Source organism: Phalacrocorax aristotelis, chromosome 2, assembly GCF_949628215.1.
Source record: "Phalacrocorax aristotelis chromosome 2, bGulAri2.1, whole genome shotgun sequence".
Lineage (NCBI taxonomy): Eukaryota > Metazoa > Chordata > Aves > Suliformes > Phalacrocoracidae > Phalacrocorax > Phalacrocorax aristotelis.
Window position 1 is genome coordinate 1,451,202 of NC_134277.1, and position 27,032 is coordinate 1,478,233.

The following is a 27,032-nucleotide window of genomic DNA, read 5'->3' on the forward strand; positions in this document are numbered from 1 at the left end:
TTTATAGGGAGCAACCACAAGGACTTGATGTATTTCATTTACTCAGGAGAGGCTGACAGAGGGATTTTGTTCTGATCTGAAAGAACCTAAATGGGGAACGTAGTTCACAAGGCCATTTTGTATGAAGACATGGATTTCTAGTCTAGTCTGATATGCGTAGCACAGATGGGCATTGCCTCTTGCCCGATGTGAATTTAGGAATTATTGCTGCTACTGCCATTAGTTAAAGTATGTGGCCACACACACCCCGGAAAGTCTTGGTAAGGTGGAAGAGACATGCCTGGGAGCTATAAGTAGTGACATCCAAACATGAAGTAAGACATAGTTTTACAAGGAGGACAATTAAACAGTGGAAGGACAGATGTTGGGACACAGTAGATCCTAGATCGTTTTGATTCTTTAAATCAGGATTGTATGGCTTTCCAGCATAGAATCATAGAATCACAGAATGTCGTGAGTTGGAAGGGACCCACAAGGATCATTAAGTCCAACTCCTGTCCCTGCACAGCACACCCCAAATTCACACCGTGTCTCTGTGGGCCTTGTCCAAGTGCTTCTGGAACATCACCAGGCTGGTGCCGTGATGCCTCCCTGGGGAGCCTGTTCCAGGGCTCTACCACCCTCGGGGGGAAGAGCCTTCTCCTAATGCCCAGCCTAACCCTCCCGTGGCACATCTCCCTTCCATTCCCTCGGGCCCTCATGTTGGTCACCAGAGAGAAGAGATCAGCGCCTGCCCCTCCTCCTGCCCTTGGGAGGGAGCTGCAGAGCGCCATGAGGGCTGCCCTCGGCCTCTTCTGCTCCAGGCTGAACAACCCATGGGACTTTAGCTGCTACTCATACAGTTTCTCCTCTAAACCCTTCACCAACTTTGTGGCCCTTCTCTGGACACTCTAGTAGCTTTATATCCTTAATGTACTGTGGTGCCCAAAACTGCATGCAGTAGTCAAGGTGAGCATCTTTATAGCTTTTAAGTTAGAGTAACTACTGTGAAGAATCTGTTGAGTGAGGGATTGTTGGTTGGTGTTGTGGGAGCAGCTGTCCTGGATCACATCATTGGTATAACATAATATTTTGATAGTGGCTGAGAGTAACTTTAAGGAGTATGAAAACAGGGAAGGAAGATGATGGTACTTGGCCCTGAATACTCTCCTAGAGTGAGCCAGAGGTATAGCATAGAAATGGTGCCATTTTATATAAGATAAAGTCTAACTGTTGTAATAGGCCATCTAGCCTTAGAGTCTAGGTAAGCATTTTCTTCAGACTGAGAATAGTCATATAGGAATTAGGGCTTCTCCCCCAAGAAAGGTGGCGGGATCAACAGCCCAACTGGAGTGTATCAAAGGATGGCTATAAACCCTTCAGTTGGGATAGGCAAGGAAGGAGAGGTGGTGGGGTAGCCCTGTATGTTAGAGAGTTTTTTGACTGTCTGGAGCTTGAGGATGGTGATGAAAAGGTCGAGTGACTACAGGTAAGATCCAGGGGAAATGCCAGTAAGGCAGATATGGTGGGAGTCTGTTAGAGACCAGCCAACTAGGATGAAGAGACAGATTAAATAATCTGTAAGCAGCTGGGAGAAGTCTCATGAACACTAGCCCTTGTTCTTGTGGGGACTTCAACTTATCAGATGTCTGCTGGAAATACAATATAGCAGAGAGGAAGCAGTCTAGGAGGTTCCTGGAGTGTGTGGAAGATAACTTCCTGACAGCTGGTGAGGGAACCAACCAGGGAAGGTGCCCCGCTGGGCCTGTTGTTTGTGAACAGAGAAAGACTTGTGGGTGATGTGATGATTAGAGGCCATTGGGTATGGTGATCATGGAGTTTTCAATTCTCGGAGAAGGAGGGGGGGTTAGCAGAAATGTTACCTTGGACTTCCAGAAGGCAGACTTTGGCCTCTTCAGGATGCTGGTTGAGAGAGTCCCTTGAGAAGCAGTCCTGAAGGGCAAAGTAGTCCAGGAAGGCTGGATGTTCTTCAACAAGGAAATCTTAAAGGCACAGGAGCAGGCAGTCCCTAATTGCCAAAAGACAAAACTGGCAGGAAGGAATACTGGCCTGGCTGAACAGAGAGCTTTGGCTAGAACTCAGGAGAAAAAAAGACTTTCTGACCTTTGGAAGAAGGGACAGGCAACTCAGGAGGACTACACAGATGTCGTGAGGTTATGCAGGGAGAAAATTAGAAGGGCCAAAGCTCACCTGGAAATTAATTTGGCCACTGCCATAAAAGACAATTAAAAATTATTCTATAAAAACTTTAGCAACAAAAGGAGGGCTAAAGAGAATCTCCATCCTGCATTGGATGGTGAGAAACATAGTCACAATGGCTGAGGAAAAGGCTGAGGTACTTAATGCCTTCTTTGCCTCAGTCTTTAATAGTAAGACCAGTTGTTCTCAAGTTACACAGCCCCCTCAGCTGGAAGACACGAATGGGGAGTGGAATAAAGATCCTGTAATCCAATGGAAAATGGTTAGCAACCAGCTACACCACTTAGACACACACAAGTCTACGGGGCCAGATGGGATCCACCCAAGGGTACTGAGAGAGCAGGCAGAAGTGCTCACCAAGCCACTTTCAATCATTTATCAGCAGTCCTGGCTAACCAGGGAGGTCCCAGTTGAGTGCAAGTTAGCAAATGTGACACCCATCTACAAGAAGGGCTGGAAGGAGGATCCAGGGAACTACAGGCCTGTCAGCCTGACCTCAGTGCCAGGGAAAGGTATGGAGCAGATCATCTTGAGTGCCATCACGCGGCACGTACAGGACAACTGGGGGACAGGCCCAGTCAGCATGGGTTTATGAAAGGCAGGTCCTGCTTGACCAGTGTGTTCTCCTTCTATGACAAGGTGACCCACTCAGTGGATGAGGAGAGGCTGTGGATGTTGTCTGCCTGGTCTTTAGGAAACCCCTTGACACTGTTTCCAACAGCACCTCCTGAAGAAACTGGCTGCTCGTGGCTTAGACGGGCATTCCCTTTGCTGGGTAAAAATCTGGCTGGATGGCCAGGCCCAAAGAGTTATGGTGAATGGAGTTAAATCCAGTTGGCAGCTGGTCACAAGAGGTGTTCGCTAGGGCTCAGTGTTGGGGCTGGTTCTGTTGAATATCTTTATCAATGATCTGGACGAGGGGATCGAGTGCACCCTCAGTTAGTTTGCAAATGACACCAAGTTGGGCGGGAGTGTCGATCTGCTCGAGGGCAGGGAGGCTCTGCAGAGGGACCTGCACAGTCTGGATGGATGGGCCAAGGCCAGTTGTGTGAGGTTTAACACGGCCAAGTGCCAGGTCCTGCCCTTGGGTCACACCAACCCCAGGCAATACTCCAGGCCTGGGACAGAGGGGCTGGGAAGTGCCTGGCGGAGAAGGCCCTGGGGGTGCTGGCTGACAGCCGGCTGGGCATGAGCCAGCAGTGCCCAGGTGGCCAAGGAGGCCACCAGCACCCGGGCTTGTGTCAGCACTGGTGTGGCCAGCAGGAGCCGGGCAGGGATGGGGCCCCTGTGCTCGGCACTGGGGAGGCCCCACCTCGAATGCTGGGCTCAGGTTTGGGCCCCTCGGGACAAGAAGGCCCTTGAGGGGCTGGAGCGTGTCCAGAGAAGGGCAGCGGGGCTGGGGCAGGGTCTGGAGCACAAGTGTGCTGGGGAGCGGCTGGGGGAGCTGGGGGGGTTAGCTTGGAGAAGAGGGGGCTGAGGGGAGCCCTTCTCGCTCTCTGCAGCTGCCTGAGAGGGGCTGGAGTGTGGGGGGGTTGGTCTCTGCTCCCAAGTCACCAGTGACAGGACGAGAGGAAACTGCCTCAAGTTATTAGGAAATATTTCTTCACTGAAAGGAAGCTTTGGCACAGGCTGCCCAGGGAAAAGGTTGAGTCACCATCCCTGGAGGTATTTAAGAGATGTATAGCTGTGGCATGTAGGGTCATGGACTTGGCAGTGTTAGGTTTACGTTGGACTCGATGATCTTAAGGGTCTTTTCCCACCTAAACAGTTCTATGATTCGATTTTATGATTAGTGACTGGAGCTTGTTCCCCTTCACCATTAGAACACTGCACTGGTTCTGTAAATTTAGATATAGGGTGGAAAAAGGGCCCTTCTGCTGCCAGAAGTGCCAAGCTTCTAGGCTCCCCCATTTTGGGATACTCCATCCATGGCTCCTTTGAGCATAGCCTCTAGCTGTCCCTTCTTTCCCACATCAGATATACTGTAGTGGGCTCCTGTTTCAGTTGACGCTCCCTTCCCAAATTGTGAATCTCAACTACCAGTGCGTTTTTTTCAAAAAGGATGGGGAAGAAGTTGTGTGAGGGAGCAGAGAATGTGAAAAGAGAAACGGTGGCACCAGCAGTCTGGTAGCCACCTCCTCCTGTGGCCCAGGGAACCACCTTTGCTCCTCCTCAGCGGCTTGAGAAATGTTTTGCTAAACTTGCAGGGCTGCTCCTGCATGGTTGTGGTGCAGATCCTGCCTCCACTGAGATCCCACACTGCAGAACTTCTCCTCAGTGAACTGGTAAAGGCTGCCGCACAGGGGCAGTAACAAACTGCACGGGGCACTGTCACTGCTGACCGTGGATTCACTGCGCTGCTCAGTCACTTGACAGCAAAGCTCAGAAACATTGTAGGAATCCGCCTCCTCCTCCTCCTCTTTCGTGCATGGGCTGCCATCCAGCACCACTGCCACCCTGAGGCCTCGGGTATACGGAGCCCTTTGATTTTACAAATATGTTTTGTATTTAAGAACAGTGGAAATAGGAGAAGACAGAGGAGAGATGGACACTGGCTTTGCCAAACAGCTTTTCTCTAAGTACAGGTCAATACCACACGAAACCCATGGAGAGGAGGATATTAATTTTACTGCAAGTTAGGTCAGCGAGAGTCAATCATAAGAGTTACAGAATGATAGTAGAAAAGACTTCCAGGCATATGGAGGTGTTTAGGCTGACAATGTAATTTTAAATGTTGATATCAAAACCAGATATTAGGAAAAGTCTGACATATCAAAATGCTTAAAACAGGTTCTGCAAAATAGGAATGGGAAGAATGATTGACACGTTTAACTGGGGGGGAGGTGATTATGCCTTTGTAAAGCTCTTTATGATCTTAAAGATGCTGAAATGCTTTGGGCACAATGTTCACCAGTCTCAAAAAGCAGTCACTGTCTCCTCGGCAACAAGAAGGGCATGTGTCTGTTCCCATGGAAATGTGCTGTGAAGGCTGCACAGGGAAGATTCTGTTCAAAGCTCAACAGCGCAGACTCCAAGCTCTTTGTTGCGCGTACCTGAAGCAGAGCCTGTCAGCACATTCAGGTGCTCTGATCGTGCATGTGACGAGGAGGAGTGTGCTGTGCCTGGCTCCCTGTGTAAAACAGATTAATTGTGCACTACTGTTCCCATCAGTGAAGGAACTGAGTTCCTTCCTCAGGCACTAATTGCCAGCACTGAAGAATTCTTTGCAGCTTTTCACAAGGAAAGCAGTATTCTTGGTAGCCAGAAAGGTATCAGAGATTCCTGATACTAATTCTTTCAAAGGAGTGGGCAGACAAATCGGAAAAACAGAAAACAAAGTGTATGCAGGGAGCCTGCATCTCAGCACTCCTTTCTGATGCTTGAGGGGAGGAGAACTATGTAGAAGCACTAATAGGTCTACCTGCACTAGATCCACCAAATAAGCAACTGCTAATATAGTAAACAAATTATATATAGTAGTCACTGCTTCTTCTAAACCCGTTGTGATGCTCTTCTAAGGGAGCAAACATATTTAGCAGGGACCAGAAGTAGGATCCAAGTATTGTTTGATCCTTTTTGGTGTTTTTTTGTGTGGTTTTTTTAAAAATATGAGGTGTGGGATGCAGAAGCACTAGTGGATCAGTGATCTTTTTAAAGTGATGGACTGGGAAAATTATTTTAGAAGCAGCACTTTGCATGCATTTGTATGTATTATGTATAGGTGTTGGTAAGCAGTGTTCTTTTGTTTTAAAGTTTTTTCATCAGCAGCCTGCTTTTCATTCCAGTAGCTTCTTCCTAGTCCTGCATTAGGGGATAGTAAATAGAACTGCATTATTTACCTTCATTATCCTACTGTTTTGGCCCTGAATATGTATCTTCTAAGGTAAAAAACTCTAGCATTTTCAGTCACTACTCCCAAACTGGCCTCTCTAACCCCTGATTCTTCTCCCCATCTCTGCACCCTATAATTTTGCTGTGCTTGCAAAGAGACAGCAGCTAGCTCTGCACGTATGTTTCCAGGTAAGGGCATTCCAGGTGTTTTGTCATTGCCTTGTTTCTGATGTCAGGCTCCATTCCATGGTTCTTTGCGTGAATCTACTGCATGTTCATTGGGCATGTATTTGAGTTACTTATTATGCTTAAGTCTTTCCTGAGTAGAATCATAAAATCATAGAATGGTTGAGGTTGAAAGGGACCTCTGGAGATCATGTGGTCCAGCCTCCCTCCTCAAAGCTGGGTCAGCTACAGCAACTTGCTGAGTACTAAGTTCAGTGAAGTTTTTAATATCTTCATGGATGGAGTGAAGTTGCTCTTTGGGCAACCTGCTATAATTAAGTTTTTTTTCTTGTGTGTAATGAAGTTTCCTATATTTCATTTTGTGCCAGTGGCTTCTGGTACTGTCACTGGGTGCCACTGAGAATAGTCTGGCTCTGTATTCTTTACACCCTGCCATCAGGTACTTATGCACATTGATAAGACACCCCTGAGCCTTCTCATCTCCATGCTAAAAAAAATCCCAGCTCTCTCAGCCTTGCCTCATGATGATAGATGCTTCAGTCCCTTACCCATCTTTGTGAGCACTCGCTCCAATATGTCCATGTATTTCTTGTACTGGGGACCCCAGAACTGGACACAGCACTCCGGGTCTGTGAGATGTGATCTCCGGTGAGATGTGGTCTCACCAGTGGCAAGTAGAGGAGAAGGATCACCTCCTTTGACCTGCTGGTAATATTCTTCCTAAAGCAGCTCAGGATGTTGTTGGCATTCTTTGCTGCAAAGGAACATTGCTGGCTGATCTTCAACTTGTTGCTCACCAGGATCTCCTGGTTTTTTTCGGCAAAGCTGATTTCCATCCAGTCACTCCCCAGCCTGTCCTGGTGCATGAGTAGTACAGTTTCTCCCTCACAAATTCATGCTGACTCTCAGTCACCTTCTTGTGCTTCATGTGCTGGAAATGGTTTCCAGGAGGGTATGCTTCATTACCTTCCCTAGGATTGAGGTGATGCTGAACAACCTGTTTTTTCCCAGTTCCTCCTTCTTCCTCTTCTTGAAGATAGGACTGACATTTGCTTTCTTCCAGTCCTCAAGAACTCTCCCAGTCTCCGTGAGTTTACAAAGATAATTGAGAGGTGTCTCACAATGACATTGGCTAGCTCCCATAGTACTGGTGGGTACATCCTGTCAGGTCCCATGGACTACTGTACATCCAGTTTCTTTAAATGTTCCCTAACCTTGTCTTCCTCCACTGAGGGTAAGTCCTCCTTGCTCCAGACCTTCTCACTGGTCTCACGAGCCTGGGGTTTCTGATGGCCAATCTTGCCAGTAAAGGAGGCAAAGGCGGCATTCAGTATTTCAATCTTTTCTATGTTCTTTCTCAGCAAGTCCCCTTCCCCATTCAACAGTAAGACCATGTTTTCCCATGTCTTACTTTTGCTGCTGATGTACTTGTAAAAGCCTTTCTGTCTGCCCTTCGTGTTCCTCACCAGATTCAACTCCAGGAGGGCTTTTGTCATCCTAATCACATCCCTGCATGCTTGGACAGCGTCTCTGTATTTCTCCTGGGTCACCTGACCCTACTTCCACCTCTTGTATGCTTCCTTGTAATGTTTGAGCTCAGTCAGGAGCTCCTTGTTCATGCACGCAGGCCTCCTGATGTTTTAGCTTAATTTCCTGCCTGTTGGGATGAACCAGTCTTGAATTTGGAGGTGATATTTGAAAGTTAACCAGCTCTCTTGTAAGCCTCTTCATTCCAAGGCCATAACCCAGGATTCTTCCAAGCAGATCCCTGAAGAGGCCAGAGTCTGCTCTTCTGAAGTCTAGGGCTGTGATCCTGTTTTCTGCCCTGCTCCATCCTCTCATGTTCCTGAACTCATCCATCTCATGGTCTAGCCAAGGCTGCCCTGACCCTCACATTCCTGACCAGTTCTTCCTTGTTTATAAGAATCAGGTCCAGCAGAGCACCTCTCCTTGTCTGCTTCTCAGTTGCCTGTGTTAAGAATTCATCTTCAGTGTGTCCCAGAAGCCTTCTGGATTGCTTTTGCCCTGCTCTGTTATCCTTTCAGCAGATATTGGGGTGGTCAGTGTCTTCCATGAGGACCAGAGCCTGTGAACATGAGGATTTTCCTTGCTGTCTGAGGTCTCATCTACTTCTTCCTCAGCAGGTGGTCTGTAGCAGACACCCACCACAATGCTACCCATGTTGGTCTGCCCACTCATTCTGACCCATAAGCTGTCAGCTGATTCACCATTCATCACAAGGTGGAATTCTGTGCACTCCAGCTGCACTCTGCTAAAGGGCAACTCCCCCTCCTTGCCTCCCCAGCCTGCCCTTCCTAAAGAGCCTGTATCCATCCATCACGGCACTCCAGTTGTGCAAGTTGTCAGCTACGTTGGAATTCAGTGCATGTTTAGAGTGGGAAAGGAAACGGAGAGAGCGGCACTAACAGTGTGCAGATGATCATGCAGCTTTCCGTGAGAAGAGAGAGGTGATCTATTAATTTAGGAGCAGATACTGCACCGTTGCTATAGGAATTGAGAGAATACGTCACATCGTCATAACTCTTAAGAGGGTGTCTTCTGTCCTCTAGCCAAAAGCAAATGACTGAAAGAGCATTTGACTGATTCCTGCTCTCTTGCATGCTTTGCTGCAGGAAGAATCCTAATCATTTTTATTTTGGGAGACAGCAACAGACTAAAAAGCAGAAAGACTATTAACTATTCTTCACCAGCTGCCAGACGGAACAGTAATTTTCAGAAGGTATTCTTCAGGGCTTTGTCTGGTTTGAAATGTCAGAGACCTGTGTCCCGTAAGCATGCAAGAGGGTTTACAGAATCGGTCCTTTGATAGATAAATGGAGTTAACATATAAAGGGGGAAATGGGGAATAACAATGCTAAGCCTTAAAATAAGGCCATAACAAGGAGAGGGGTGTTGGCTTGCTTAAATTATTTCTCATGGGGAACTGTGATTATTGACTTCTTGCAGCACTGTGGAAGAGGCAAGGCATCCTGGAGTTAAGTGCCATGATAAATGCATGGCAAAGCTGTCGTAGGGTGGGGTAAAATCAGCAAATGGATAAGACAGAGGGACACAGAAGAAGTGAGAACTTTCTTATTCCTTTACTTGACATTTTAGAAAGTTTCAGAGCAAATTTTTACCAGCAGCATTGCAAGTAGATTTAAGCAGAGTTTAAAAAGTATTTGCCAAGTTCAGAAAAGACAGAATTGTAGTGGTGAGATATGCAATGGCAGGAGTTTGACTGGGGAAAGGAAGGATTGACTGGAATAGCAGAAAGAGGTGGAGAAAATGGAAAAACCTTGGAAATTTTTTTCCCAATATTCTGCTCCCCATATTTCTTATGGTTGGAATATTAACAATTGACTTTCCATTACATAAAGTTTTCACTAATTTCTTTTTGTTTCATGCTTGTTTAGACTAGGTGAATATCCTACTCCAGATTAATATCTAAGATCTTAAAGGAATTTAAAGAAATATTTTTCTAATTTTCCTATTATCTCAGGCTTATAACTAACAATTTAGAAATCCATTCTCTGTATAACCTTAGCAGAGATTTATGTCTTATTATTTGGCATCATATTTATAACTAGCATTCAGCATTGCTGTATCATATGTATCAATTAGCTTGGTTGTAGCATGAGTGCTAGGGAATCTCTTTGAAGAATGAGACATACTTATTTCCCAAGAGAGAACAGGGTAGTCAAAATCCCCCAGAAGTACATTGTTTGTATGGTTTCAAGTTGCAGGCTGGGTATAAATTGATCAGAAAACAGGTGCCAAGGGTGGGGTGCACAGAGTAGGAATTTACAGACTCATAGAACGGTTTGGATTGGAAGGGACCTCAAAGATTGTCCAGTTCCAACCCCGTGCCATGGTCAGGGACACCTTCCACTAGACGAGGTTGCTCAAAGCCTTGTCCAACCTGGCCTTGAACACTTCCAGGGATGGGGCATCCACAGCTTCTCTGGGTGGAAGCGGCTGTTCAAAGTAAGTGTAGCTAGACAGCTGGTGTGCCAAGTCCACTGCCTGTCAGGATGACTAGCGCTCTTCCTGTTCCATTACACTCTTTCTATGTCCATCTGTTAACTTAATTTGTAAACTGTAAAGGCCAGAGACTACACTGTTTTTATCTGTACCTCCTAGTGCTCTCAGGCCCTAGAAACAACCGAGTACCAAGAATGGGAAGAATTGTGAAATGTCACAGATAATATGACATAAGGTACAACACCTAACTCTTCTCCCTCTCACGGTTCACAGCCGCACACAAACACACTCCTCTGCTGTTTGAGTTTTACCACTGTAAATTCTGCGTATTTTGTGAAGTCCTGAATGCCATAATGATTCAACTTATGTTTCTTCTGCCTATGTTTCTTCTACATATGTTTTGATGCCCATTTAACAAGTAACATGTGCCACCATTTACATGCCTTGTCATTTAGACATGCTTTTTTTCTGGGAGCATATGCAGTATTTTACTGTGCACACTTTACGACTTCATGACCCCATTGCCAAGTGTGGTTTGTTGCTCTAAACTGTAATCTGCCAGCCTGCTGTGTCTATGCTATGGTGAGAGGGACGAGGAGACAAACCACTGTATTGTGCTGGAGCCAAACATTTTCCACTTTTGCAACACTCAGTTGCTCAGAAAGAGCCTCAGCTGAAAGCCTGTTGTCCACCTGAAGCCTGGGTACTGTAACCATCTCTCTGTATCAGAAGTTGCTGTGCCTGACATTTCATTATTCCTGTGATTTCATGTATGTATTTATGTACTAGGTGAGTAGAATGCTGAAAAGATTAGAAATCTGGCTTACCTGCTGCTACAGACATAGCACAGTTCTTTTACCTCAGGATTTTTCTTCCACCACCTGCTTGAGATTTTCCAGCCTTAATCTTCTGTCTAACATTTTAGGCCCATTTGATTTTTTTTATCCTCTGTCCCAATTGGCTGTGAAATTTCCCCAAAATCTTATCATTCGAGGATTTAATCTACATGTCTCTTTATTTCCTTCTTTTAGATCTCTGAAGATGGTAAAACAATCTGGATATAACAACCATCCTTGGTGTCCTTAATAGCCACTTCCCTTCCACTTGTTTTTATCATTTGTTTATAGGCGTTTTTTTAATAACCTTTCAGTAATTTTTATTTTTCCTGGCAATTACATACAAATTATGTTCGTGTTAAGAATTTCAGGCATATAATGATGCTTTACTACATTGCATTTAAGTTACATTTGCCATTTCCCACTGGCTACCATTTTCCAAAGTCATTGATGTTTGCTGTAATAATGTACTGTTTGAGATTAACTTTGACTTTATTTGGGGGTAATCTGTTTGTAATTGTTGTAATTATTCTGCCAAATAAAATAATTTGAAAAGACACTTGGGCTTCTCTGGCAGTGCAGTTTTTTTACGATCAGCAATATTACTTGTTATTCTCAGTTCCATTGTGCTTTAAGTCTGAAATGGTTTTATTCACCTATTAATTGTTCTACTAGTTTACTTGAAATGGAAGGTGGATTTATTAGACAGTCTATGCCAAGATTGTTCTGTTTTCCTTCTTTGGTTATGTGCTTTCTCCAGTCTCCTAGTGCTTTCTAGGACTGTTCCTCAGTTCTTATATAGCTTTGCATATTAATACAACCTTTGGTCAATATTTACTGATGATTGATTTGGTTAAACTATACTTTTCAAATTATTTTCAGGGAGAACAGGATATAATTCCTAGCATTGCTAATATTAATCAAAATGGGCTTTAAAAAATATTTTGTCCTGATAAAGAAACAAGAAATACTGTTGGTTTTCTTATAATATAGAAGGGCAAGAATACTCTAGGCAGTTGCATTAGTCTGATCCTAAGTCCATGCAAAGCTCAAGAATGATTTTTGAAAGAGAATATAACTGAGCATGAGGAGGACGTAGATGGTAGATGGGATAAAAAAGCAGCGTAAGTTTACTAACCTGTCTTTCTCAGACAGCTATTTTCTACACAAAGGAAACAGTGTATGTCTTATTTAAGTAGACTTCAGTGAAGCCTTTGATACAGTGCTATCTCAAAATTTAGTTGTGACTCAGAAGACAGATAATAGCAGAACTGCAAGGTAGGTAAGGAGCTCAGTAAAGAAAACACAAAAGAGATTGCAGTTTCTTCAGGATTTGCCCTGCAATTGATGTCATTTAATATTTTCAGTAATGCCTGTGGCACAAAATAGACAGGTATCACTGAAGCAGAAGAAAATAAGTTTTATGGAAAGAACTGGATGATTCTGAAGACTACACAAATAGAAATCAGATTATACCTGATGACAATATAGTGCATGTTCATGCACTTAGGGACTTGTGACAGGAATCAGCGCTGTAAGCTGGAGGCTTACCTAATGGCAGTGGTTAAGAAGGAGAAGCAGCCCAGTACATTAGTCCACTTGCAGGAGAATGTGGGGTTATCACTGTCATAATGTTGTGGAAGGCACTTGTGAACCTAGCAAAGTTTGGTAGAGATTGCTGATGGTGAGAGAATTATCAATGCCACACGAGTACATGGCCTTCTGGAGACTATAGGTACAGTTCTGTTTGCTGTTGTTCTAGACAGGTTAACTGGGACTGACATGGAGGAGGCTGATGGAATGATGAGAAGTGGGCACTCAGTTTTTAGAGACCAAATAACAGTTTCACTTGTTTAGTCTGACAAAAGGAGGAGTGAGTATGGGTATGAATGCTATGTATAAATGCTTCAAAGCACAAACATTAGACACAAAGAACCACCATTAAGGGCGATGTTGGTAAAAGAATAAATGGGAATATCCAGGTATGCTAAAAGAAGATACTCAATCATTCAAAGAACTCAAGTTTTTTTTTTAGCAGCTCTCCCATAGTAATACCAAGTGATATGCAATAAATTTATGCCTGAAAGGGTTACATATAACATGGTTGCTATAGATAATGTAACAGTGGACTTTACCGCTGGCCCAGCGGTTCCCCCCATCTGTGTTCTGTCAATTAGTGATAGCAGGTGAATCCTTTATGATGCTTTTACCAAACCCACCCCAAAGCCATCGTTGCAATCGTGAAGTATCATGAAGATACTTACACTTTTTGGACTAGGGGGCAGTAGATTTGGTGGTAGTTGTCCCCCCTCCAGGATTCCCCACCAAGAATTCCTCTATTTCCTTCACTTTTGAAAAACAGAAATGTATACTCCCAACACAATCTTGTGTCTTCACTATTCTCCTTCCAGGACCAAAGTTACTCCTACTAGCTTTTCATACTTTGCAGCTCTGCTTTCGCCCATAGATAGAAAATAAAAGGAGAACTGTGGACTGCTGCCTGTAGCACTCTGCTTCTTTGCTAAGAAGATGTGAGAAGCCATCCACAGATGTCACTGTACAAGCTGTGGAAAGTGGGTTTGGTGAGGATGAAAAGGTGGAAGCAGAGGCATAGTAGGGCTAGACAGCTTACTATGAAGTCACATGGAATTGTGCAGTTGGGTAAAATACAAGTACGGCTGATATCATAATAATACTGATGATTCATTATTTTGCATCCCATAGTATTATATATCTTTTTTTTTTCATCTTTTGGCATCCCCGCTGTTGCTTTTGATTGCTTTTAAAATAACCAGGAGGTAAGTTTGTAATTATCTCTCTACCTCTGCAGAATAATGTTTGGAACCTCTGGAGACAGACACAAATGCTTTTCTTTGCCTTCATTTGTTCTTTTTTGCTTTTATTTCAAGTCTTTTTTCTTTCTTTATGTGTGCTACAAATTGCTTACGGTACTTCCTCATTGCAGATAGATTTTAAAAACACTTATTGGAAGGGCCTAACATAAAAAGGTAGGTCTATGAGACAGTGATGCAAGAGGGTAGTTGAAGATACGTGAGTCAAGGAGAGAACAAAAAGCCACAGTATAAAAGCTATATGATACATGAGAAATCTCAGAGGATAACTGGCAGCAATCTGCCTATGCAGATTCCTTATCCTTACATTGTTGGAGCAATCAGATGTGTATTTTTTCCAAAATAAAAAATTCAGGGGGCCCTTTTTGATTGGCTTAAACTTGTTTGCATCAGATCTGTGAAATCTGTCAGGGGAAACCACTCTGGATAGAAAAAAGCTTTATCTTTGTCTTGTGAAATTCCATACAGTTTCTGTAGGGAAATAAGGCAAAAGGAACCTCTGGGAATCAGCTAGTCCCTTGTCCTGCCCCAAGTCAGAATCTACACCGCCTACATCACTCTGGACAGATGCTTGTCTAACCTGTCCTTGAAAGACCTTTGGAGATGGATATTCCCATCCTTGCTGGACAAACTATCCCAGAACATCTCTACTTTTACTGCTGTACTCTTCCTTAGTATCTAAAGGAAATCTTCCTGGGAGAAATGTCAATCATTATTTCTTGTACCATGTGTATGGGGAGCAGCTCTTCCCTATATTTGCAGTAGCCTTTTGGATATCTGAAAACTGTTATTTTCTCTTTCTCTTTTGGGGCTTTACATTTCTTGTCACACTTACTGTTCTCCTCTGAACCATCCTCATTTCTCCCACATGTATTTTCTCTGATGCACAGAGCCCCAGACTGCAAAGGACATCCTGGTTGAGATACTAACAATTCATACTACAACAGAAGGATTACTTTGGAAGGGTTCCTCAGCTAGACTGGCAAAATTTAATTTTGCAACCTCGGGGAAATGTTGCACTGGGACTGTTTGTGCCCTGGAGAGGATAAGGGATGGGGAAGAAGCAGAGACAAAATGTGGAGAAGAATCTAGAGTGTTGTTGTCACTGCTTATGCTGCCACCAAGGGGATGAGAGAAGTGGGGCAGCATTCGGTTACTGCTCTTCTGAGCAGGGTGTGCGTGTGTCTGCTTGCTTTGTGTCAGCGTAGTACTATTAACTCACATTCAATTTATGATCTATTATATCCCCAAATATTTTTTCTGGAAAAAAAAAAAAGTACCCTTCAGCCAGTTGTTCTCCATCTTCTATTATATAGTTGTTGACTTCTGTCTTGATGTGGAACATCACAGTATTTCTGACTGAATTGTGTCCTGTTTTTTCAAACCATATCTCCAGCTTCTCAGGATTTTAATTTTAATCATCTCTGCTAGAATACCTGTAACCCTGCCAAACCATATGTTACTAGGAAATTTAATAAGCATGTTTCTAGTTCAATATCCGTATTGTTAATGAGAATATTGAATAATTCTAAACTCAGGAACACACAGTCGTTTTTTAGAATAAGCAGAGCATCAATATTGGGATATTTTCTGCCTGTTTTTCAGTACGTTTTGTATGCCATGTTGCATCAATTCCAAAACCGTTGAGAATTTTTTAAGTTTCAGTGAACAGAGTGTTACTGACTTAACTGAAAATTGGATGAAAGAAACCATGCCTCTTCAAGGCAACCAGTACCTTCAGGTACTTCTTTAATTACCTGCAGATCAAAAAAAATTGAAAGCAGCTGCAAACATATCTCCCAAAACCAACTTGGTTCGTATCTATTCTAACCTGTCCATCTTAGTTTAAAAATCTTAAAAGCTTGAATAATAGCACAGAAGTAAAAACGCAACACAGACTTGTGGGACAACAGGTGGCCTCTCAGAGCCCCAAGAGGTAGGGAGGAAGAACGTCAGCCTTTCCTTGAAATAAAGTGGGCTAGGAATATAGCTCGAAGTGAGCTTGAAGTGAGCAGTGGAGGCATGAAAGGAGGCCCCAGAGCGTGCTCAGCCTCGAAGAACTAGTAAAGGAACACAAGCATCATGGAGCAAGTCCCATGCCACTGACATCATCTACACAAGAACTGGCTGGGGATATTTGTAGTGGCTGGGGAACACTTGGGTTGAACCAGGCACTTTTCTGAAGAACACGGACACTTGTTTATTCTACACTTCTATTAAAAACATGTAGGGAAAATAGAAACAATTTAAAATAAAATTACATTATTTTTCCTCTTAATCTGGGAGAAGACATTCTTGCACTGTAACCTTCACCCTTTTGTGCAAATGCACGGTGCACTAGTTTCCCTTGACAGCATCGTGGCGAGTGGAAGAATCACAGGAGACATGTTTCATTCTCAGCTAGGTGATGTTGGGCAAGTCACTTCCATCCATTTGTACCTTACTTTCCATCTGCAAAACAGAAGCGCTACTTCTACCGATTTCTTTTCTAAAGTACTTAGAGAACTACAGTCATACCGAGTAAGAGCTGAGTTTTAGTATTACTTCTTTTTTTTCCTTCTGCTCAGTCTGTTGCTACGGCATGTCTGCCATTCCTTAATTTTCAAGTGTGTGACCTTGTAATTTGATGTTCTTTTGAGGAAATCTTTATTTAATGCCTGTTAAGCACATTCAGATAGAATACAGTACATATTGTATGGTATTAAACTGGAATTCAGTAACACTTCGTAATAGATCCTGCTGCTCCAGAATGCAATAAAGAAGCCACCTACTGATGGGGATGGGAGCAGCTGTAGCTTATTGCCTTATCTATAACTGATTAGAAAAATAAGAAATCCTAAACCCTGCAACCCTAACGCACGCCCTCCTGAGGGTGCGGTACCGACAATGACGGGAAGGGGCCGCAGGGCGGGAGCGGCTCCCGCCGCCGCGCGCGGGGGTCGGCGGCGCGTGGCGGCCGCGGCGGTGCGGTTAAGAGCCCGCGCGAGCCCTGCGGCGCGTGCGGGGCTCGGCGCCGCTCCCGGCTTTTCCGGCTGCCCCCCACCCGTGAATTTGCTGTCACGGGAATCGCAGAACGGCTGCCGAGTGCCCGATTCCGCTTTGTCTTCCACCTGCGGCCCGGGAAGCCTAGCGCCAGCGGCGCCTCGCCGGGAACGTCTCCCGGCGGGGGACGGCGAGCGACGCCGAGCCCCGCGGCCCGGCCCGGCGCTGACTGCGGCAGCGAGCTCGGTCCCCAGCGGGGGCGCGAGCCGGCGGAGCCGCCCTCCGGGCCGAGCAGCGCCGCCGCTATACTGGCTCGCACCCCGAGCCCCGCACACCGGCCTTCGCCGGGAGGGGTCCGTCTCGGTCCCCGGGGCGCCGGCTCGGCTCCGGCCCGGGCGGGCTCGGCGGCGAAGGGGTTAACGCCGCTCCCGCCCGCGCGTCCGGCCGTCCCCGCCCGCGCGTCCCTCGCTAGGCCGCGGCTGACCTTCACGGGAGCCGCGCCGGGCATGCGCGCCGCCGCGCTCGGGGCCCGCGGGGACCTGCGGGCGGCTCGGCGCGGCCCACTGGGGTTCGGTTCGGCGCGGCCCGGCCCGGGGCGTGCGGCACGGCCCTCCGCCCGCCGGCGGCGCGCCCGGGACCGCGACTGCCTCACGCCCTGCCCGTGCCGGGCGCGCCGTTGCCATTCGGTGCCGCTGGTGCTGGCGGAGGAGCGCGGGGGGACGCGAGGGGGGACTGCGTGCCGCGCTGCAGCCTGGAGCCGCGCCCCGTGGCCGCCGGCCCCTTTCTGCTCCGCGGCGCCGGGTGCACGGGCAGGGCGGGCAGCCACTCCGGGCGGACGCGCAGGGCCCGGAACGCGGGGAGCTCCGCGGACCGGGCGGTGCTGGGGGTCGGAGGCCGTCACGGCTGCTCGCGGCTCTTTGCCTGGAGCCTTTTCCAACGAGCCGCTGCGGGCTCGAGCGTGCCGCGAGCTTCTCGTTTGTGCCATTTCATGCAGCGAGGGCGGTTGCACGGTTCCCCTTAAGGAATGGTATCAGGAACACCTGCACAGCCCTGTGTCAGTAATGCTACTGCAGGGAAAGTTGGTGCTTGTCTGACAAGTGCAGGAGCCAACAGTCAGTGTGGTCTCTAAAGAAAACACATGTTGTCTTGCCAGGAGCAGGGGCAAGGGCTTACAAGATGGGAGCCAACATTTCTGTGTGCTTCTGGGATCTAAAAAAATATTTGCAGATGCAGGCCTGATGCCACCTTGCCCGGCATGCTGACATGGAGAATCACATAATCATTTGGGTTGGAAAAGACCCTTGAGACTGAGTCCAACCGCTAACCTAGTGCTACGAAGTCTACCAGGCATGTAGCAATTTGTTTCCAGATTCCACATGCCTTTAGTTCAAGTCAGCTAGAACCTCGGGAATAGTTCAGGCACTGAATAAGGCCACACAGCGTTGCTTGGCATAGTCCTTCTGAGAGACTGAGAGGGGGAGGGGGAACTGATAACAGTGGCCACCCTCCTGAAACGTCTGTGATTCCTATGGCAATTGCCACACAGTAGCGCTTGGATTGAGGTCACCCTAAGAATCAGTGGAGATTGTTGCCTTCATTCCCACGTGCAAAAGGCTGTATGATCTTCATGGCTTGCTCTTTACTGCTGGCTAATGCAGAATCTTTTCTGTGCTTGTTTTTATTACTGGTTGAGGGCAGAAAATTATTTGTTTCAGATCTGATTCTCTTCTGTTTGCAGTCTTGCCAGAAAATTCACAGCCCCTAGACAAGAATTTGAAGTGGAGGAATAGAATAAACCCCTTTCGTAACCTGGCAACATCTCATCTATTGCTGTGTTAGGCAGACTGGGAAACATCAGCCCCTTGCAAGCCGCAGACACACAAGGAGCTGTCAGTAAGCAGATCAGTGCCCCAGGCCACCTCTGCCTGCTCTGCCATTATGGAGGAGCCAGTGCTGCTCCTCGCAGAATGGCTGCCGTGCTGCGAGAATCTGGTGCTGCGCTAGCCGATGTCTGCCCAGGGCCGCTGCAGCAGCAAGTGGTCACGGAGGGGGCGGTCTGCTGCTCTCTGCCCCCTTTCTCTGGGTGGCAGGTGGGCTCCGTGTTCCCAGCAGAGTCCTGGGATGACACATGTTGTCATGCAGGGCTTTGTGTGAAAAGCAGTGAGCTGCTGATGTCTCACGGCAGCTGTGGTGTTAATAATTTGTCTGTGTCTGTCAATCACCTGGGGTCTCTAATGGATCCGCCGCAGTGGTACCAAAGCATCCCAAGGGCGGTCACCCTGTGAGAGAGGCTGTGGGCGGCTGGGAGCCTGGAAGCAAGTCAGGCGTTGTGCTGTCGCCATGCTGCCCCCCGCCCCCTTCCTCCCGCTGTTCTCACACTCTTTCTTTCCCCTGGCTCTCACACACTGTCCCTCCCTGTTCCCAGCTTTCTGCCTCCTGCTGTTTCTCTCTCTTGTCCAAAGGGGTTAGTTCTCAGTCTCACATGCTGGAAATGCTGCCAGTGAATGTTTCTGTGTGCTGCCTGCCAGGTCCCTGGGGAAAAGGCCTGGAAATGCAGCACAGGAGGAGCAGTGGGAGCAAGGGAAAACCATTGTTTCTCACTGCTCGCCTGCTGCATTTTCTAATGGGAAAACGCTCTCTGTGAGGTATTGAGTTTTATGTCACTGCTGAAGTTGCCCCCTCCCCCTTCCCCCTTGCCCCAGAATTTACCATCCCCTGGTGCAGAGAAGGAGAGGTTGCAGTACTGCTACGAAAAAGCTGAGACGTGTTTTCAATTTGCCTCCTGCTTATCTCTGCTGTTTGGACAGAGGGGTTTAAAAAGCTGGATTTTCTGTCCCTGCAGAGTAAACACACAGAACCCGGCAGCACAAACTATTTCTGGCTTATCAGTGGAGGAATGCAGCAGCTGAGGCTTAGCGCGAGTGGGCCGTCAGGAAGGCCCTGAAGGGGCCCCCTCCCCACTCCGCACTATTAGAAGTGTGAGAGCCCAGCAGGACTCAGAGGGGAGAGTTGGAGAAAAAGGCAGAAAAGGGAAAGAAAGAGGAAGAGAGAGAGTGAGAGAGGCTGAGCAGACCCTGATGGCTACAGATGAAGTTACAGGAGGGGCTCGCAAAGCTACGAAAAGCAAACTTTTTGAGTTTCTGGTCCATGGGGTGGTGAGTCGGGAAAGTTAGTGAGCTGGCTGGCTCTAAATAGAGGGATGAGTGGAAACTGGAGGCTCTGTGCTGGGCTGGATCGGCTCCTGCAGTGTGCTCCTGGGGCACTGGTAACTGCCTTGCCAGGAGAGCACTGGGGTCTGTAAAGCCCCCAGAATATGCACTGATTCGTTGATAATATAGGCTTGTGTCTGGGGGGATGTGTGCTGTGATTTTTGCTTTGATTCTTCATGAATGGTGAATAGTGTGCTTTTAAGCCTGATCATGGTGCAGGAGCTGCACTGGATCTGACCCAAATGGGCTTGTAGGACACTTCGTTCTGTAATCAAACTTGTGTTTTGAAAAACAATTCTGATGAAAGCCTGATGAAGCCTTGTGGTACTGCCTGTGGTTCTTGTCTCCAGTCCTGGCTCTTATGTATCCTCTGCCTACTTAACAGGTGACTTTCAGGGGCTTGAAGAGATTAGCTCTGCAGATTTGTAACAGTCTATGGGAACTCACCCAGGATAGAATTTCAGGGTGCCATGCTTAATTAAAGCAATACTTCAGGTCGTTAAAAATTTTCCAGCTTTTGTTTAAGAATCAGGTCTTCAATCTCCATTTAAGACAAAATGCTAACCCTGTTTTGCTGCCATTGGAAATTATGTTCTTTAAATGACTCTCTACTGGTTGAGAGCAGTCACCATTTATAACATTTGGATTTCTTGTACTGGTACACATTTAACAAAAATAAGACTGTTAAAGAGCCCCAATGAATGCAGATATTGTTTGGATACTGATAGTCCCAAATGTTTTCTCTTTTGAGGATTCTGGCACCTTCCGTGACACCTTTTTGAAGGTTTTGAAGGTCAAGGTTTGAATTTATACCATCAATTAGGGGCTCTTGTGCAAAGATCTTAGAAATCTTTGGAGCTCACGGCAGGCGCCTAAGTTGTCTCCAAGCTTACTCCAGATGTATAGGATCTAGCATGTGTCCTGCAGATCCTGGATATGGTGGGACTTGCAAGGCTAAGGACTTTTAGGTGGCATTCTGTGTTTGTGAGAACAGTGAACAGGTGATGTGGTGCCAGTGTACAGGAGCGAGCATATATCTGTTGCGAGACTGGCAGACGTACAGGGATGATTGAAGAGCAGATGTGCAGGTCTGTAGTAGTGGTTTTGTTGTGGACGTGTGGATTCATTAAGGTAGCGTGGCTCAGGATGGCTGTAGCTGGGCAGAACCATAGGCAAGTTGGGAGTGATGGGCATATGGGATGCTTTTGCCTTTTCCAAGGTTTCTGTTGACATTTGCATTTGTTTTTCTTTAGTATCAAGAAGAGCGGCAAAAACAGTTACATGAATTTGCTTCTTCCACATCTAGGTGGGCTTCATGTGAAAGCAGCGTGCTAGCCTCATAAGCATGGGAATTTTTAATTTACAGCAGGACTCATTTCCACTACTTACTTGGATGCTAGCAAAGTCTGCCTTTTCTGCCCTAGGAGTTTTACCACTAGTGGCGTCTTACTTGAATATCTGCATCTGCCTGGAACATCTGCATTTGTTTGTCATCTTCCTGCTACTTGTTAGAGAGGCTGGGGCTTCTTGTCTGTTATTCTGTTGCCTGAACACCTCATGTATGACCCTCTCCTTTCCTCCGTGATGATCTCCTTTAGTTCTACTTTTGCTTCCCTGTTTGTTCTCTCCTTTAGTTTATTCCTTATGTTGGGTTCATTTTGACCAAAACATGGGTTGGGGGTAGTCAATCTTTCATTAATTAATTAAAAAAGGTAAAAAAGGTTAGGTTATAGCTTCATTTTATCTCTTCAGGTCCTGTATCCTTTTCTAAGTAAGAGAATGTGCCATCACAGCCATTACCTTGAGTTTACATGTTGCTAGCTATTGAGTTTTATTACCATCCACAGTGTGTCTGCATCTGAATTAATTCCTTGAAAAATCAAGTTGCATAGCAAACTTTACTGGAATTCCTTGCAGTCAGATTCTTCTCTGATTTCAGGGAAAAACATACTCTTCAAACTACTTGTTTTTTTGTTTTATCTGTGATAACATAATTTGATTTGGTTATTGCAGGCTGCTTTTTTTTTCTCAAAAAAATGGGAAGAGGTAAATAGAGGTAGAATGTTGTGAGAAAATCTTTTGCTCTGTAAGCACTTAAGTGAACAGGATAATTTTGCAGTATTTCCTAAGGACAGTTAGCTTTCAGATTCACTTGATCTTTCTGGAAACATATGTTCCTCTGCTAAGGTCACTGTGCCCTTTGCTCTTGTGCACTTGATCTTGCCTTTGTTCTCTTCCATACTGCCAGCTTAGGAGATGTCTTCCTCCTTCTTTGTCCCAGTCAAATAGGATACCTCTGAAAGATGAAATCTCTTAATGGTTAAAAATCTCAAGTGCAATACTTCATCGTTGCCCGGCTTGAGTCCTTGATAGTTTGTTACATCTCTGGTTAGCAGTTCTTCTTTTAAAAAAGTCAGATTTCTTTCAGTTATTTATTTGTACAATTCTTTTACTCCTGTTCTGTTTCATCGGGGTCTTGCACATTGTTTTTCTGGGAAGAGAGAGATTTTTTTTTCCTCCCTCAAAGGCTTAATGCTTTACTTCATCCTTTACTTTGGTTCCTTTCTGTTCTAGCACTTTTATGGATAAATTTGGCTTTAATCACCACATTTATGTTGTTTTATCTTTCTGTTGATGTATTTTCTACTGTCCAGTAGTACATTTCAGGCTGTCTTTATGACATCTGCCTTGGGGTGTCCAGCTGTTGCCTTAAATTTTGTTGACCCAAACCAAGTTATGAATATTCCTGCAGGCCATTCCTTTTCTCTGTTTCTTCTATCCTCTAGACCCTATCATAGGCCTCCCTGCTGGCTGGATCCCCTCACTGGATGTTACCTTTGTTTCTCTTTTCCTTTTTTTTTTTTTCTTTCTTTTTTTTTTTTTTTTCTTACTCAAACAGGTATCATCCCATATAGCCTTGAGAAGGTCCATGGTGCAGATCTTGTCAAAGCTCTTGTTGAGACATCTGTCCTCTTGTGACTCAATTGCAGCAATCTTCTCTTTGGTGCCTTGTTCTGTCGACCTTGCCTGTGTCATCTTCACACAAGAAGCTGCTGAGAGGTTCGTTTTCTTGTCCTGTTGTTCTGACCTTTTTAATACGCTTCTGTGTCTTTTTTCTGTTCCCACTTTATCTTCCTTCCAAAACCAATCTTCTTGACTTTTTTACACAAGATCCACCTATAAAGGTCTATGTCCTTTTCTAAACTATCAAGTCATATCTGTATTTACAATATACTTGCTGTCAGTTCAAATCACCTTCTTTTTCCCATAGTGATCTTGTTCTTTGTCCTCTGTGCTGTGCTTAGGAAGCTCTTCCTGTTAATATAAGTCCTTATCCATATTTATTTTCTGCTAATATGTGTTTTTTTCAGAGTTCCTGCTACTCTTTACAGTTTAATATTAGTTACACATCAAGACTGCTAATTTATACAAACCTATGTATCACTTATGTGACTCCTTTGCTTATCCTCAGTCATCTTTTTCTCTGGTTATCTACCTCTCAAATCTGATCATAGAATTTTATGGTGTTATATGAAATAGCATTTAGTACAGTGAAAGAAGGGTATCAAAGCATGCCATCATGTAAACAAATAGTGATAAATAACTAATTGCCAATGTTAAAACAGGCAAAAAGACAAGTCTGGTGCCCCAAATCTGTGTATGGAGTGTCTAATGTATTTATCAGTGATCCGGAAAAGGGGATGAGCAATGAACTTTATAAACAAATTTTGCATCTCCTCATAAATTGCTGGCTTTTAAATGAACTGTAACCATTCAGGAGGAGGGGTTGCATGTCACTGTGAACTGCCTAGCGGGGTAGCAGCAGCCCCTCCTACTAAGAAAGCAAGTAAACTGTTAGCCTGATTAAGAAACGGGCCAGAGAATTACACAGAAGCAATTGTAAATCTGTGGCTTATACTTACAAGAATATTATATTACAGGAATATATGTGTGCAGTTTTGGGCCCCTCACTACAAGAAGGACATCGAGGTGCTGGAGCGTGTCCAGAGAAGGGCAACGAAGTTGGTGAAGGGTCTAGAGAACAAGTCTTATGTGGAGCGGCTGAGGGAGCTGGGGTTGTTTAGTCTGAAGAGGAGGCTGAGGGGAGACCTTATCACTGTCTACAACTACCTGACAGGAGGTTGTAGCGAGGCGGGGGTCGGTCTCTTCTCTGTAGTAACAAGCGATAGGACGAGAGGAAATGGCCTCAAGCTGCGCCAGGGGAAGTTTAGGTTGGATATTAGGAAAAACTTCTTCACCAAAAGGGTTGTCAAACGTTAGCACAGGCTGCCCAGGGAAGTGCTTGAGTCTCCATCCCTGGAGGTATTTAAAAGAAGGGTAGACGTGGTGCTTGAGGATATGGTTTAGTGGTGGACTTGGCAGTGATAGGTTAGCGGTTGGACTCGATGATCTTAAGGGTCTTTTCCAACCTTAACGATTCCATGATTCTATGATTATTCTGATTTTGGTCATCTGCTTGACTAACAAGCAAAAAGAGGTATAACTAAGAGGGCAGTAGCAGTGGGAGGCCTGTGAAGACTTCATCAGTAAGAGAATAGGATTTTAAAATTTATTTATAATATTCAGGGATGGAGACTGATTAGGAAAGTTTTAAAATCTCTGTCACTGGAGGCTCTTAGGCACTGGTTAAGGAAGTAAACATCTATCCAGTATGATGGAGATACTGGTAATACTTCTTTGAGAAGAAGGACTGGGTGACCTCAAGGACTCATATTTCAGTGTATCATAAAAATTATATTTGTTTTATTAGAATGGGAAGAACTAAAGATTTTGAATTGTATTCTGTTTGAATTGAATGGTGATCTGTTTTAAGTGGATAAAAGTGATTGTTTGTTCCAGCCAGTCATTGGTTTGTAGAGATTACTCTGGAAGTAGTGAGGTGAAGAGAATATTAGGTTTGAAAAAAGTAGAACTTCACTAATGAAAAATACCCCACTAATTTTTATATTATCATAGATATAAATACTGTCTTGTCAGACCATAAATCAGCTAACACTAGACAGGCTAGAAAAGAGCTTAATGAACTGTCATTTTTGGAGAGTTTGTTCCACTTCCCTAACACAGGGCTGTCTGCATGGTTCTCTGTGCTAGAACATTGTTGGGAGCAGGTCCTGGAATGAAGTCTCTGATTTGCTGCATATGTATTCCCTGCTTTGTTAAACAAGGAGATATTTGGGGTGAGTGTAGGGCAGCCTGGAGAAATCAAGGGACCTTACGGCAGTGGAGAAATTTGATTGGGAAGGTACATGAGAAGACTGGTAGAGTGAAATCATTGTACAGTGTTCAACTGTGGAAGTAAGCTGCAAGTAGAAACTGCAGGTTTCTCCTTTCCTAGCCCTGGACTAATTGCAGGCTAACAAATATAGAAAAGTTCACACATAATTAAGGAAAGAAAATCATATTAATTCTAGCTAGGGCTTTAATAGAGAACAATGTGATCTTATGCAATATGGGCTTGTTAAACAAATTTGAGTTGCTCATTGAGAAAACTTGGATTTGCTGATGAATACAGGTGCACAGATGTAATTGATCTGTGATATATTTGAATTGTTCTCCTGTTTTTTTTAAAAAAAACAACTGTAAGAATATTAAACAGTCACACTATATCATTTAGCCCAGTGTCCCCAGTTGCAGGGACTGGAGGGACTGTATGGAAGTATAGGAACAAAGCAAAAACCTAGTGATACTTCATTCAAATACTCTGTGCTTTGTAGCTCTGGAGCTTTCTGACCCAAAGCTACCCTCTATGTGTAGTACCTCTATATGGATTTTATTTATATAGGTTAGTCTGCTGATGTCTTTCTGAACCCACATAAACTTTTAGCATTCACAGTGTTTTGTGTCAGGAATTTTTGCATCTTATTTTACATAAAGAAGTACCTAATCCTGCCAACTGCTAGCTGTTGTCTAATTCTTGCAAGGGAAGAGACGGTGAGCTCTTGATCAGCCTTCTCTCTCTCCATCCTAGTCATGATGTTGCAAAGCTCTGTTCATAGATTCATAGAATCATTAAGGATAGAAAAGACCTCCAAGACCAGCAAGTCCAACCGTCAACCCAACACCCCCAGGCCTCCTAAACCATGTCCCAAAGTGCCACGCCTATGTGTTTTTTGAACACCCCCAGGGATGGTGACCCCACTACCTCTCTGGTCAGCCTGTTCCAATGCTTGACTGCTATTTCAGTAAAGAGTTTTTTCCTAATATCCAGTCTAAACCTCCCCTGACACAACTGGAGGCTGTTTCCTCCTGTCCTGTCACTGGTGACTTGGGAGCAGAGACCAACCCCCCCCTCACTCCAGCCCCTCTCAGGCAGCTGCAGAGAGTGAGAAGGGCTCCCCTCAGCCCCCTCTTCTCCAGGCTAAATCCCCCCAGCTCCCTCAGCCGCTCCCCAGCACACTTGTGCTCCAGACCCTGCCCCAGCTCCACTGCCCTTCTGTTCTTACCTCTCTCCTCCCAAAGTCATCCTTTTCACAGAGCCAAGAGGCACGTTCTGGTAGTTCTTCACGCAAAATACAGTCCATACATTATATCACAGCAGTGGGTGGGATCAGATCTATTAATACGAGCAAGCTGATGGAATTCAAAGGTGGTATATAGGGTTTGTTAGTTTCAATTCCAAAGACTGTTCATTTGTTTTTTTGGTGGTGTTTTGTTTTGTGTTTTTGGTTGCCTCCAAGTGCTTTGTTTGAGGTTTGGTGTCTGATTATTCTGAGGTGTGAATGGATACGCGTGAAATAGAAAGGTGGTCACTGACTTTGTCTCAAGTTCCAGTTCACAGTTCTGTAAATGTGATGTTTTCTAAGTTAAAGATTTTTTTGATTGTCATGAACACTATTTAAAAATGGGTGGAACCTGGAACACTTGGACCCTGGTTCTAGGATGTGAAAGCTTTTTGGAAATGGAGGGAGGTAAAGAGGGCGGACAAGCAAGAA

General features: G+C 45.2%; 1 protein-coding gene across 13 annotated transcripts in view; it reads left to right on the forward strand.

The window, feature by feature from the left end:
* Positions 1–27,032, forward strand: part of SMARCD3 (SWI/SNF related BAF chromatin remodeling complex subunit D3) — a 107,398-nt gene that overhangs the window by 19,772 nt on the left and 60,594 nt on the right. For 4 of the 13 annotated variants that reach the window (XM_075082057.1, XM_075082047.1, XM_075082060.1 and 1 more), the window contains exon 1: positions 19,855–20,025. The exons of 3 other annotated variants lie outside the window; for them this stretch is intronic. In XM_075082057.1, coding sequence (XP_074938158.1) covers positions 19,948–20,025 — 78 coding nt within the window. In that variant the 5' untranslated portion in view covers positions 19,855–19,947. Of the gene's footprint in view, positions 1–17,380; positions 17,925–19,836; positions 20,465–22,978; positions 23,140–27,032 lie in introns of those variants that run through there. 6 more of the 13 variants (XM_075082050.1, XM_075082058.1, XM_075082056.1 and 3 more) reach the window with 6 other exon arrangements.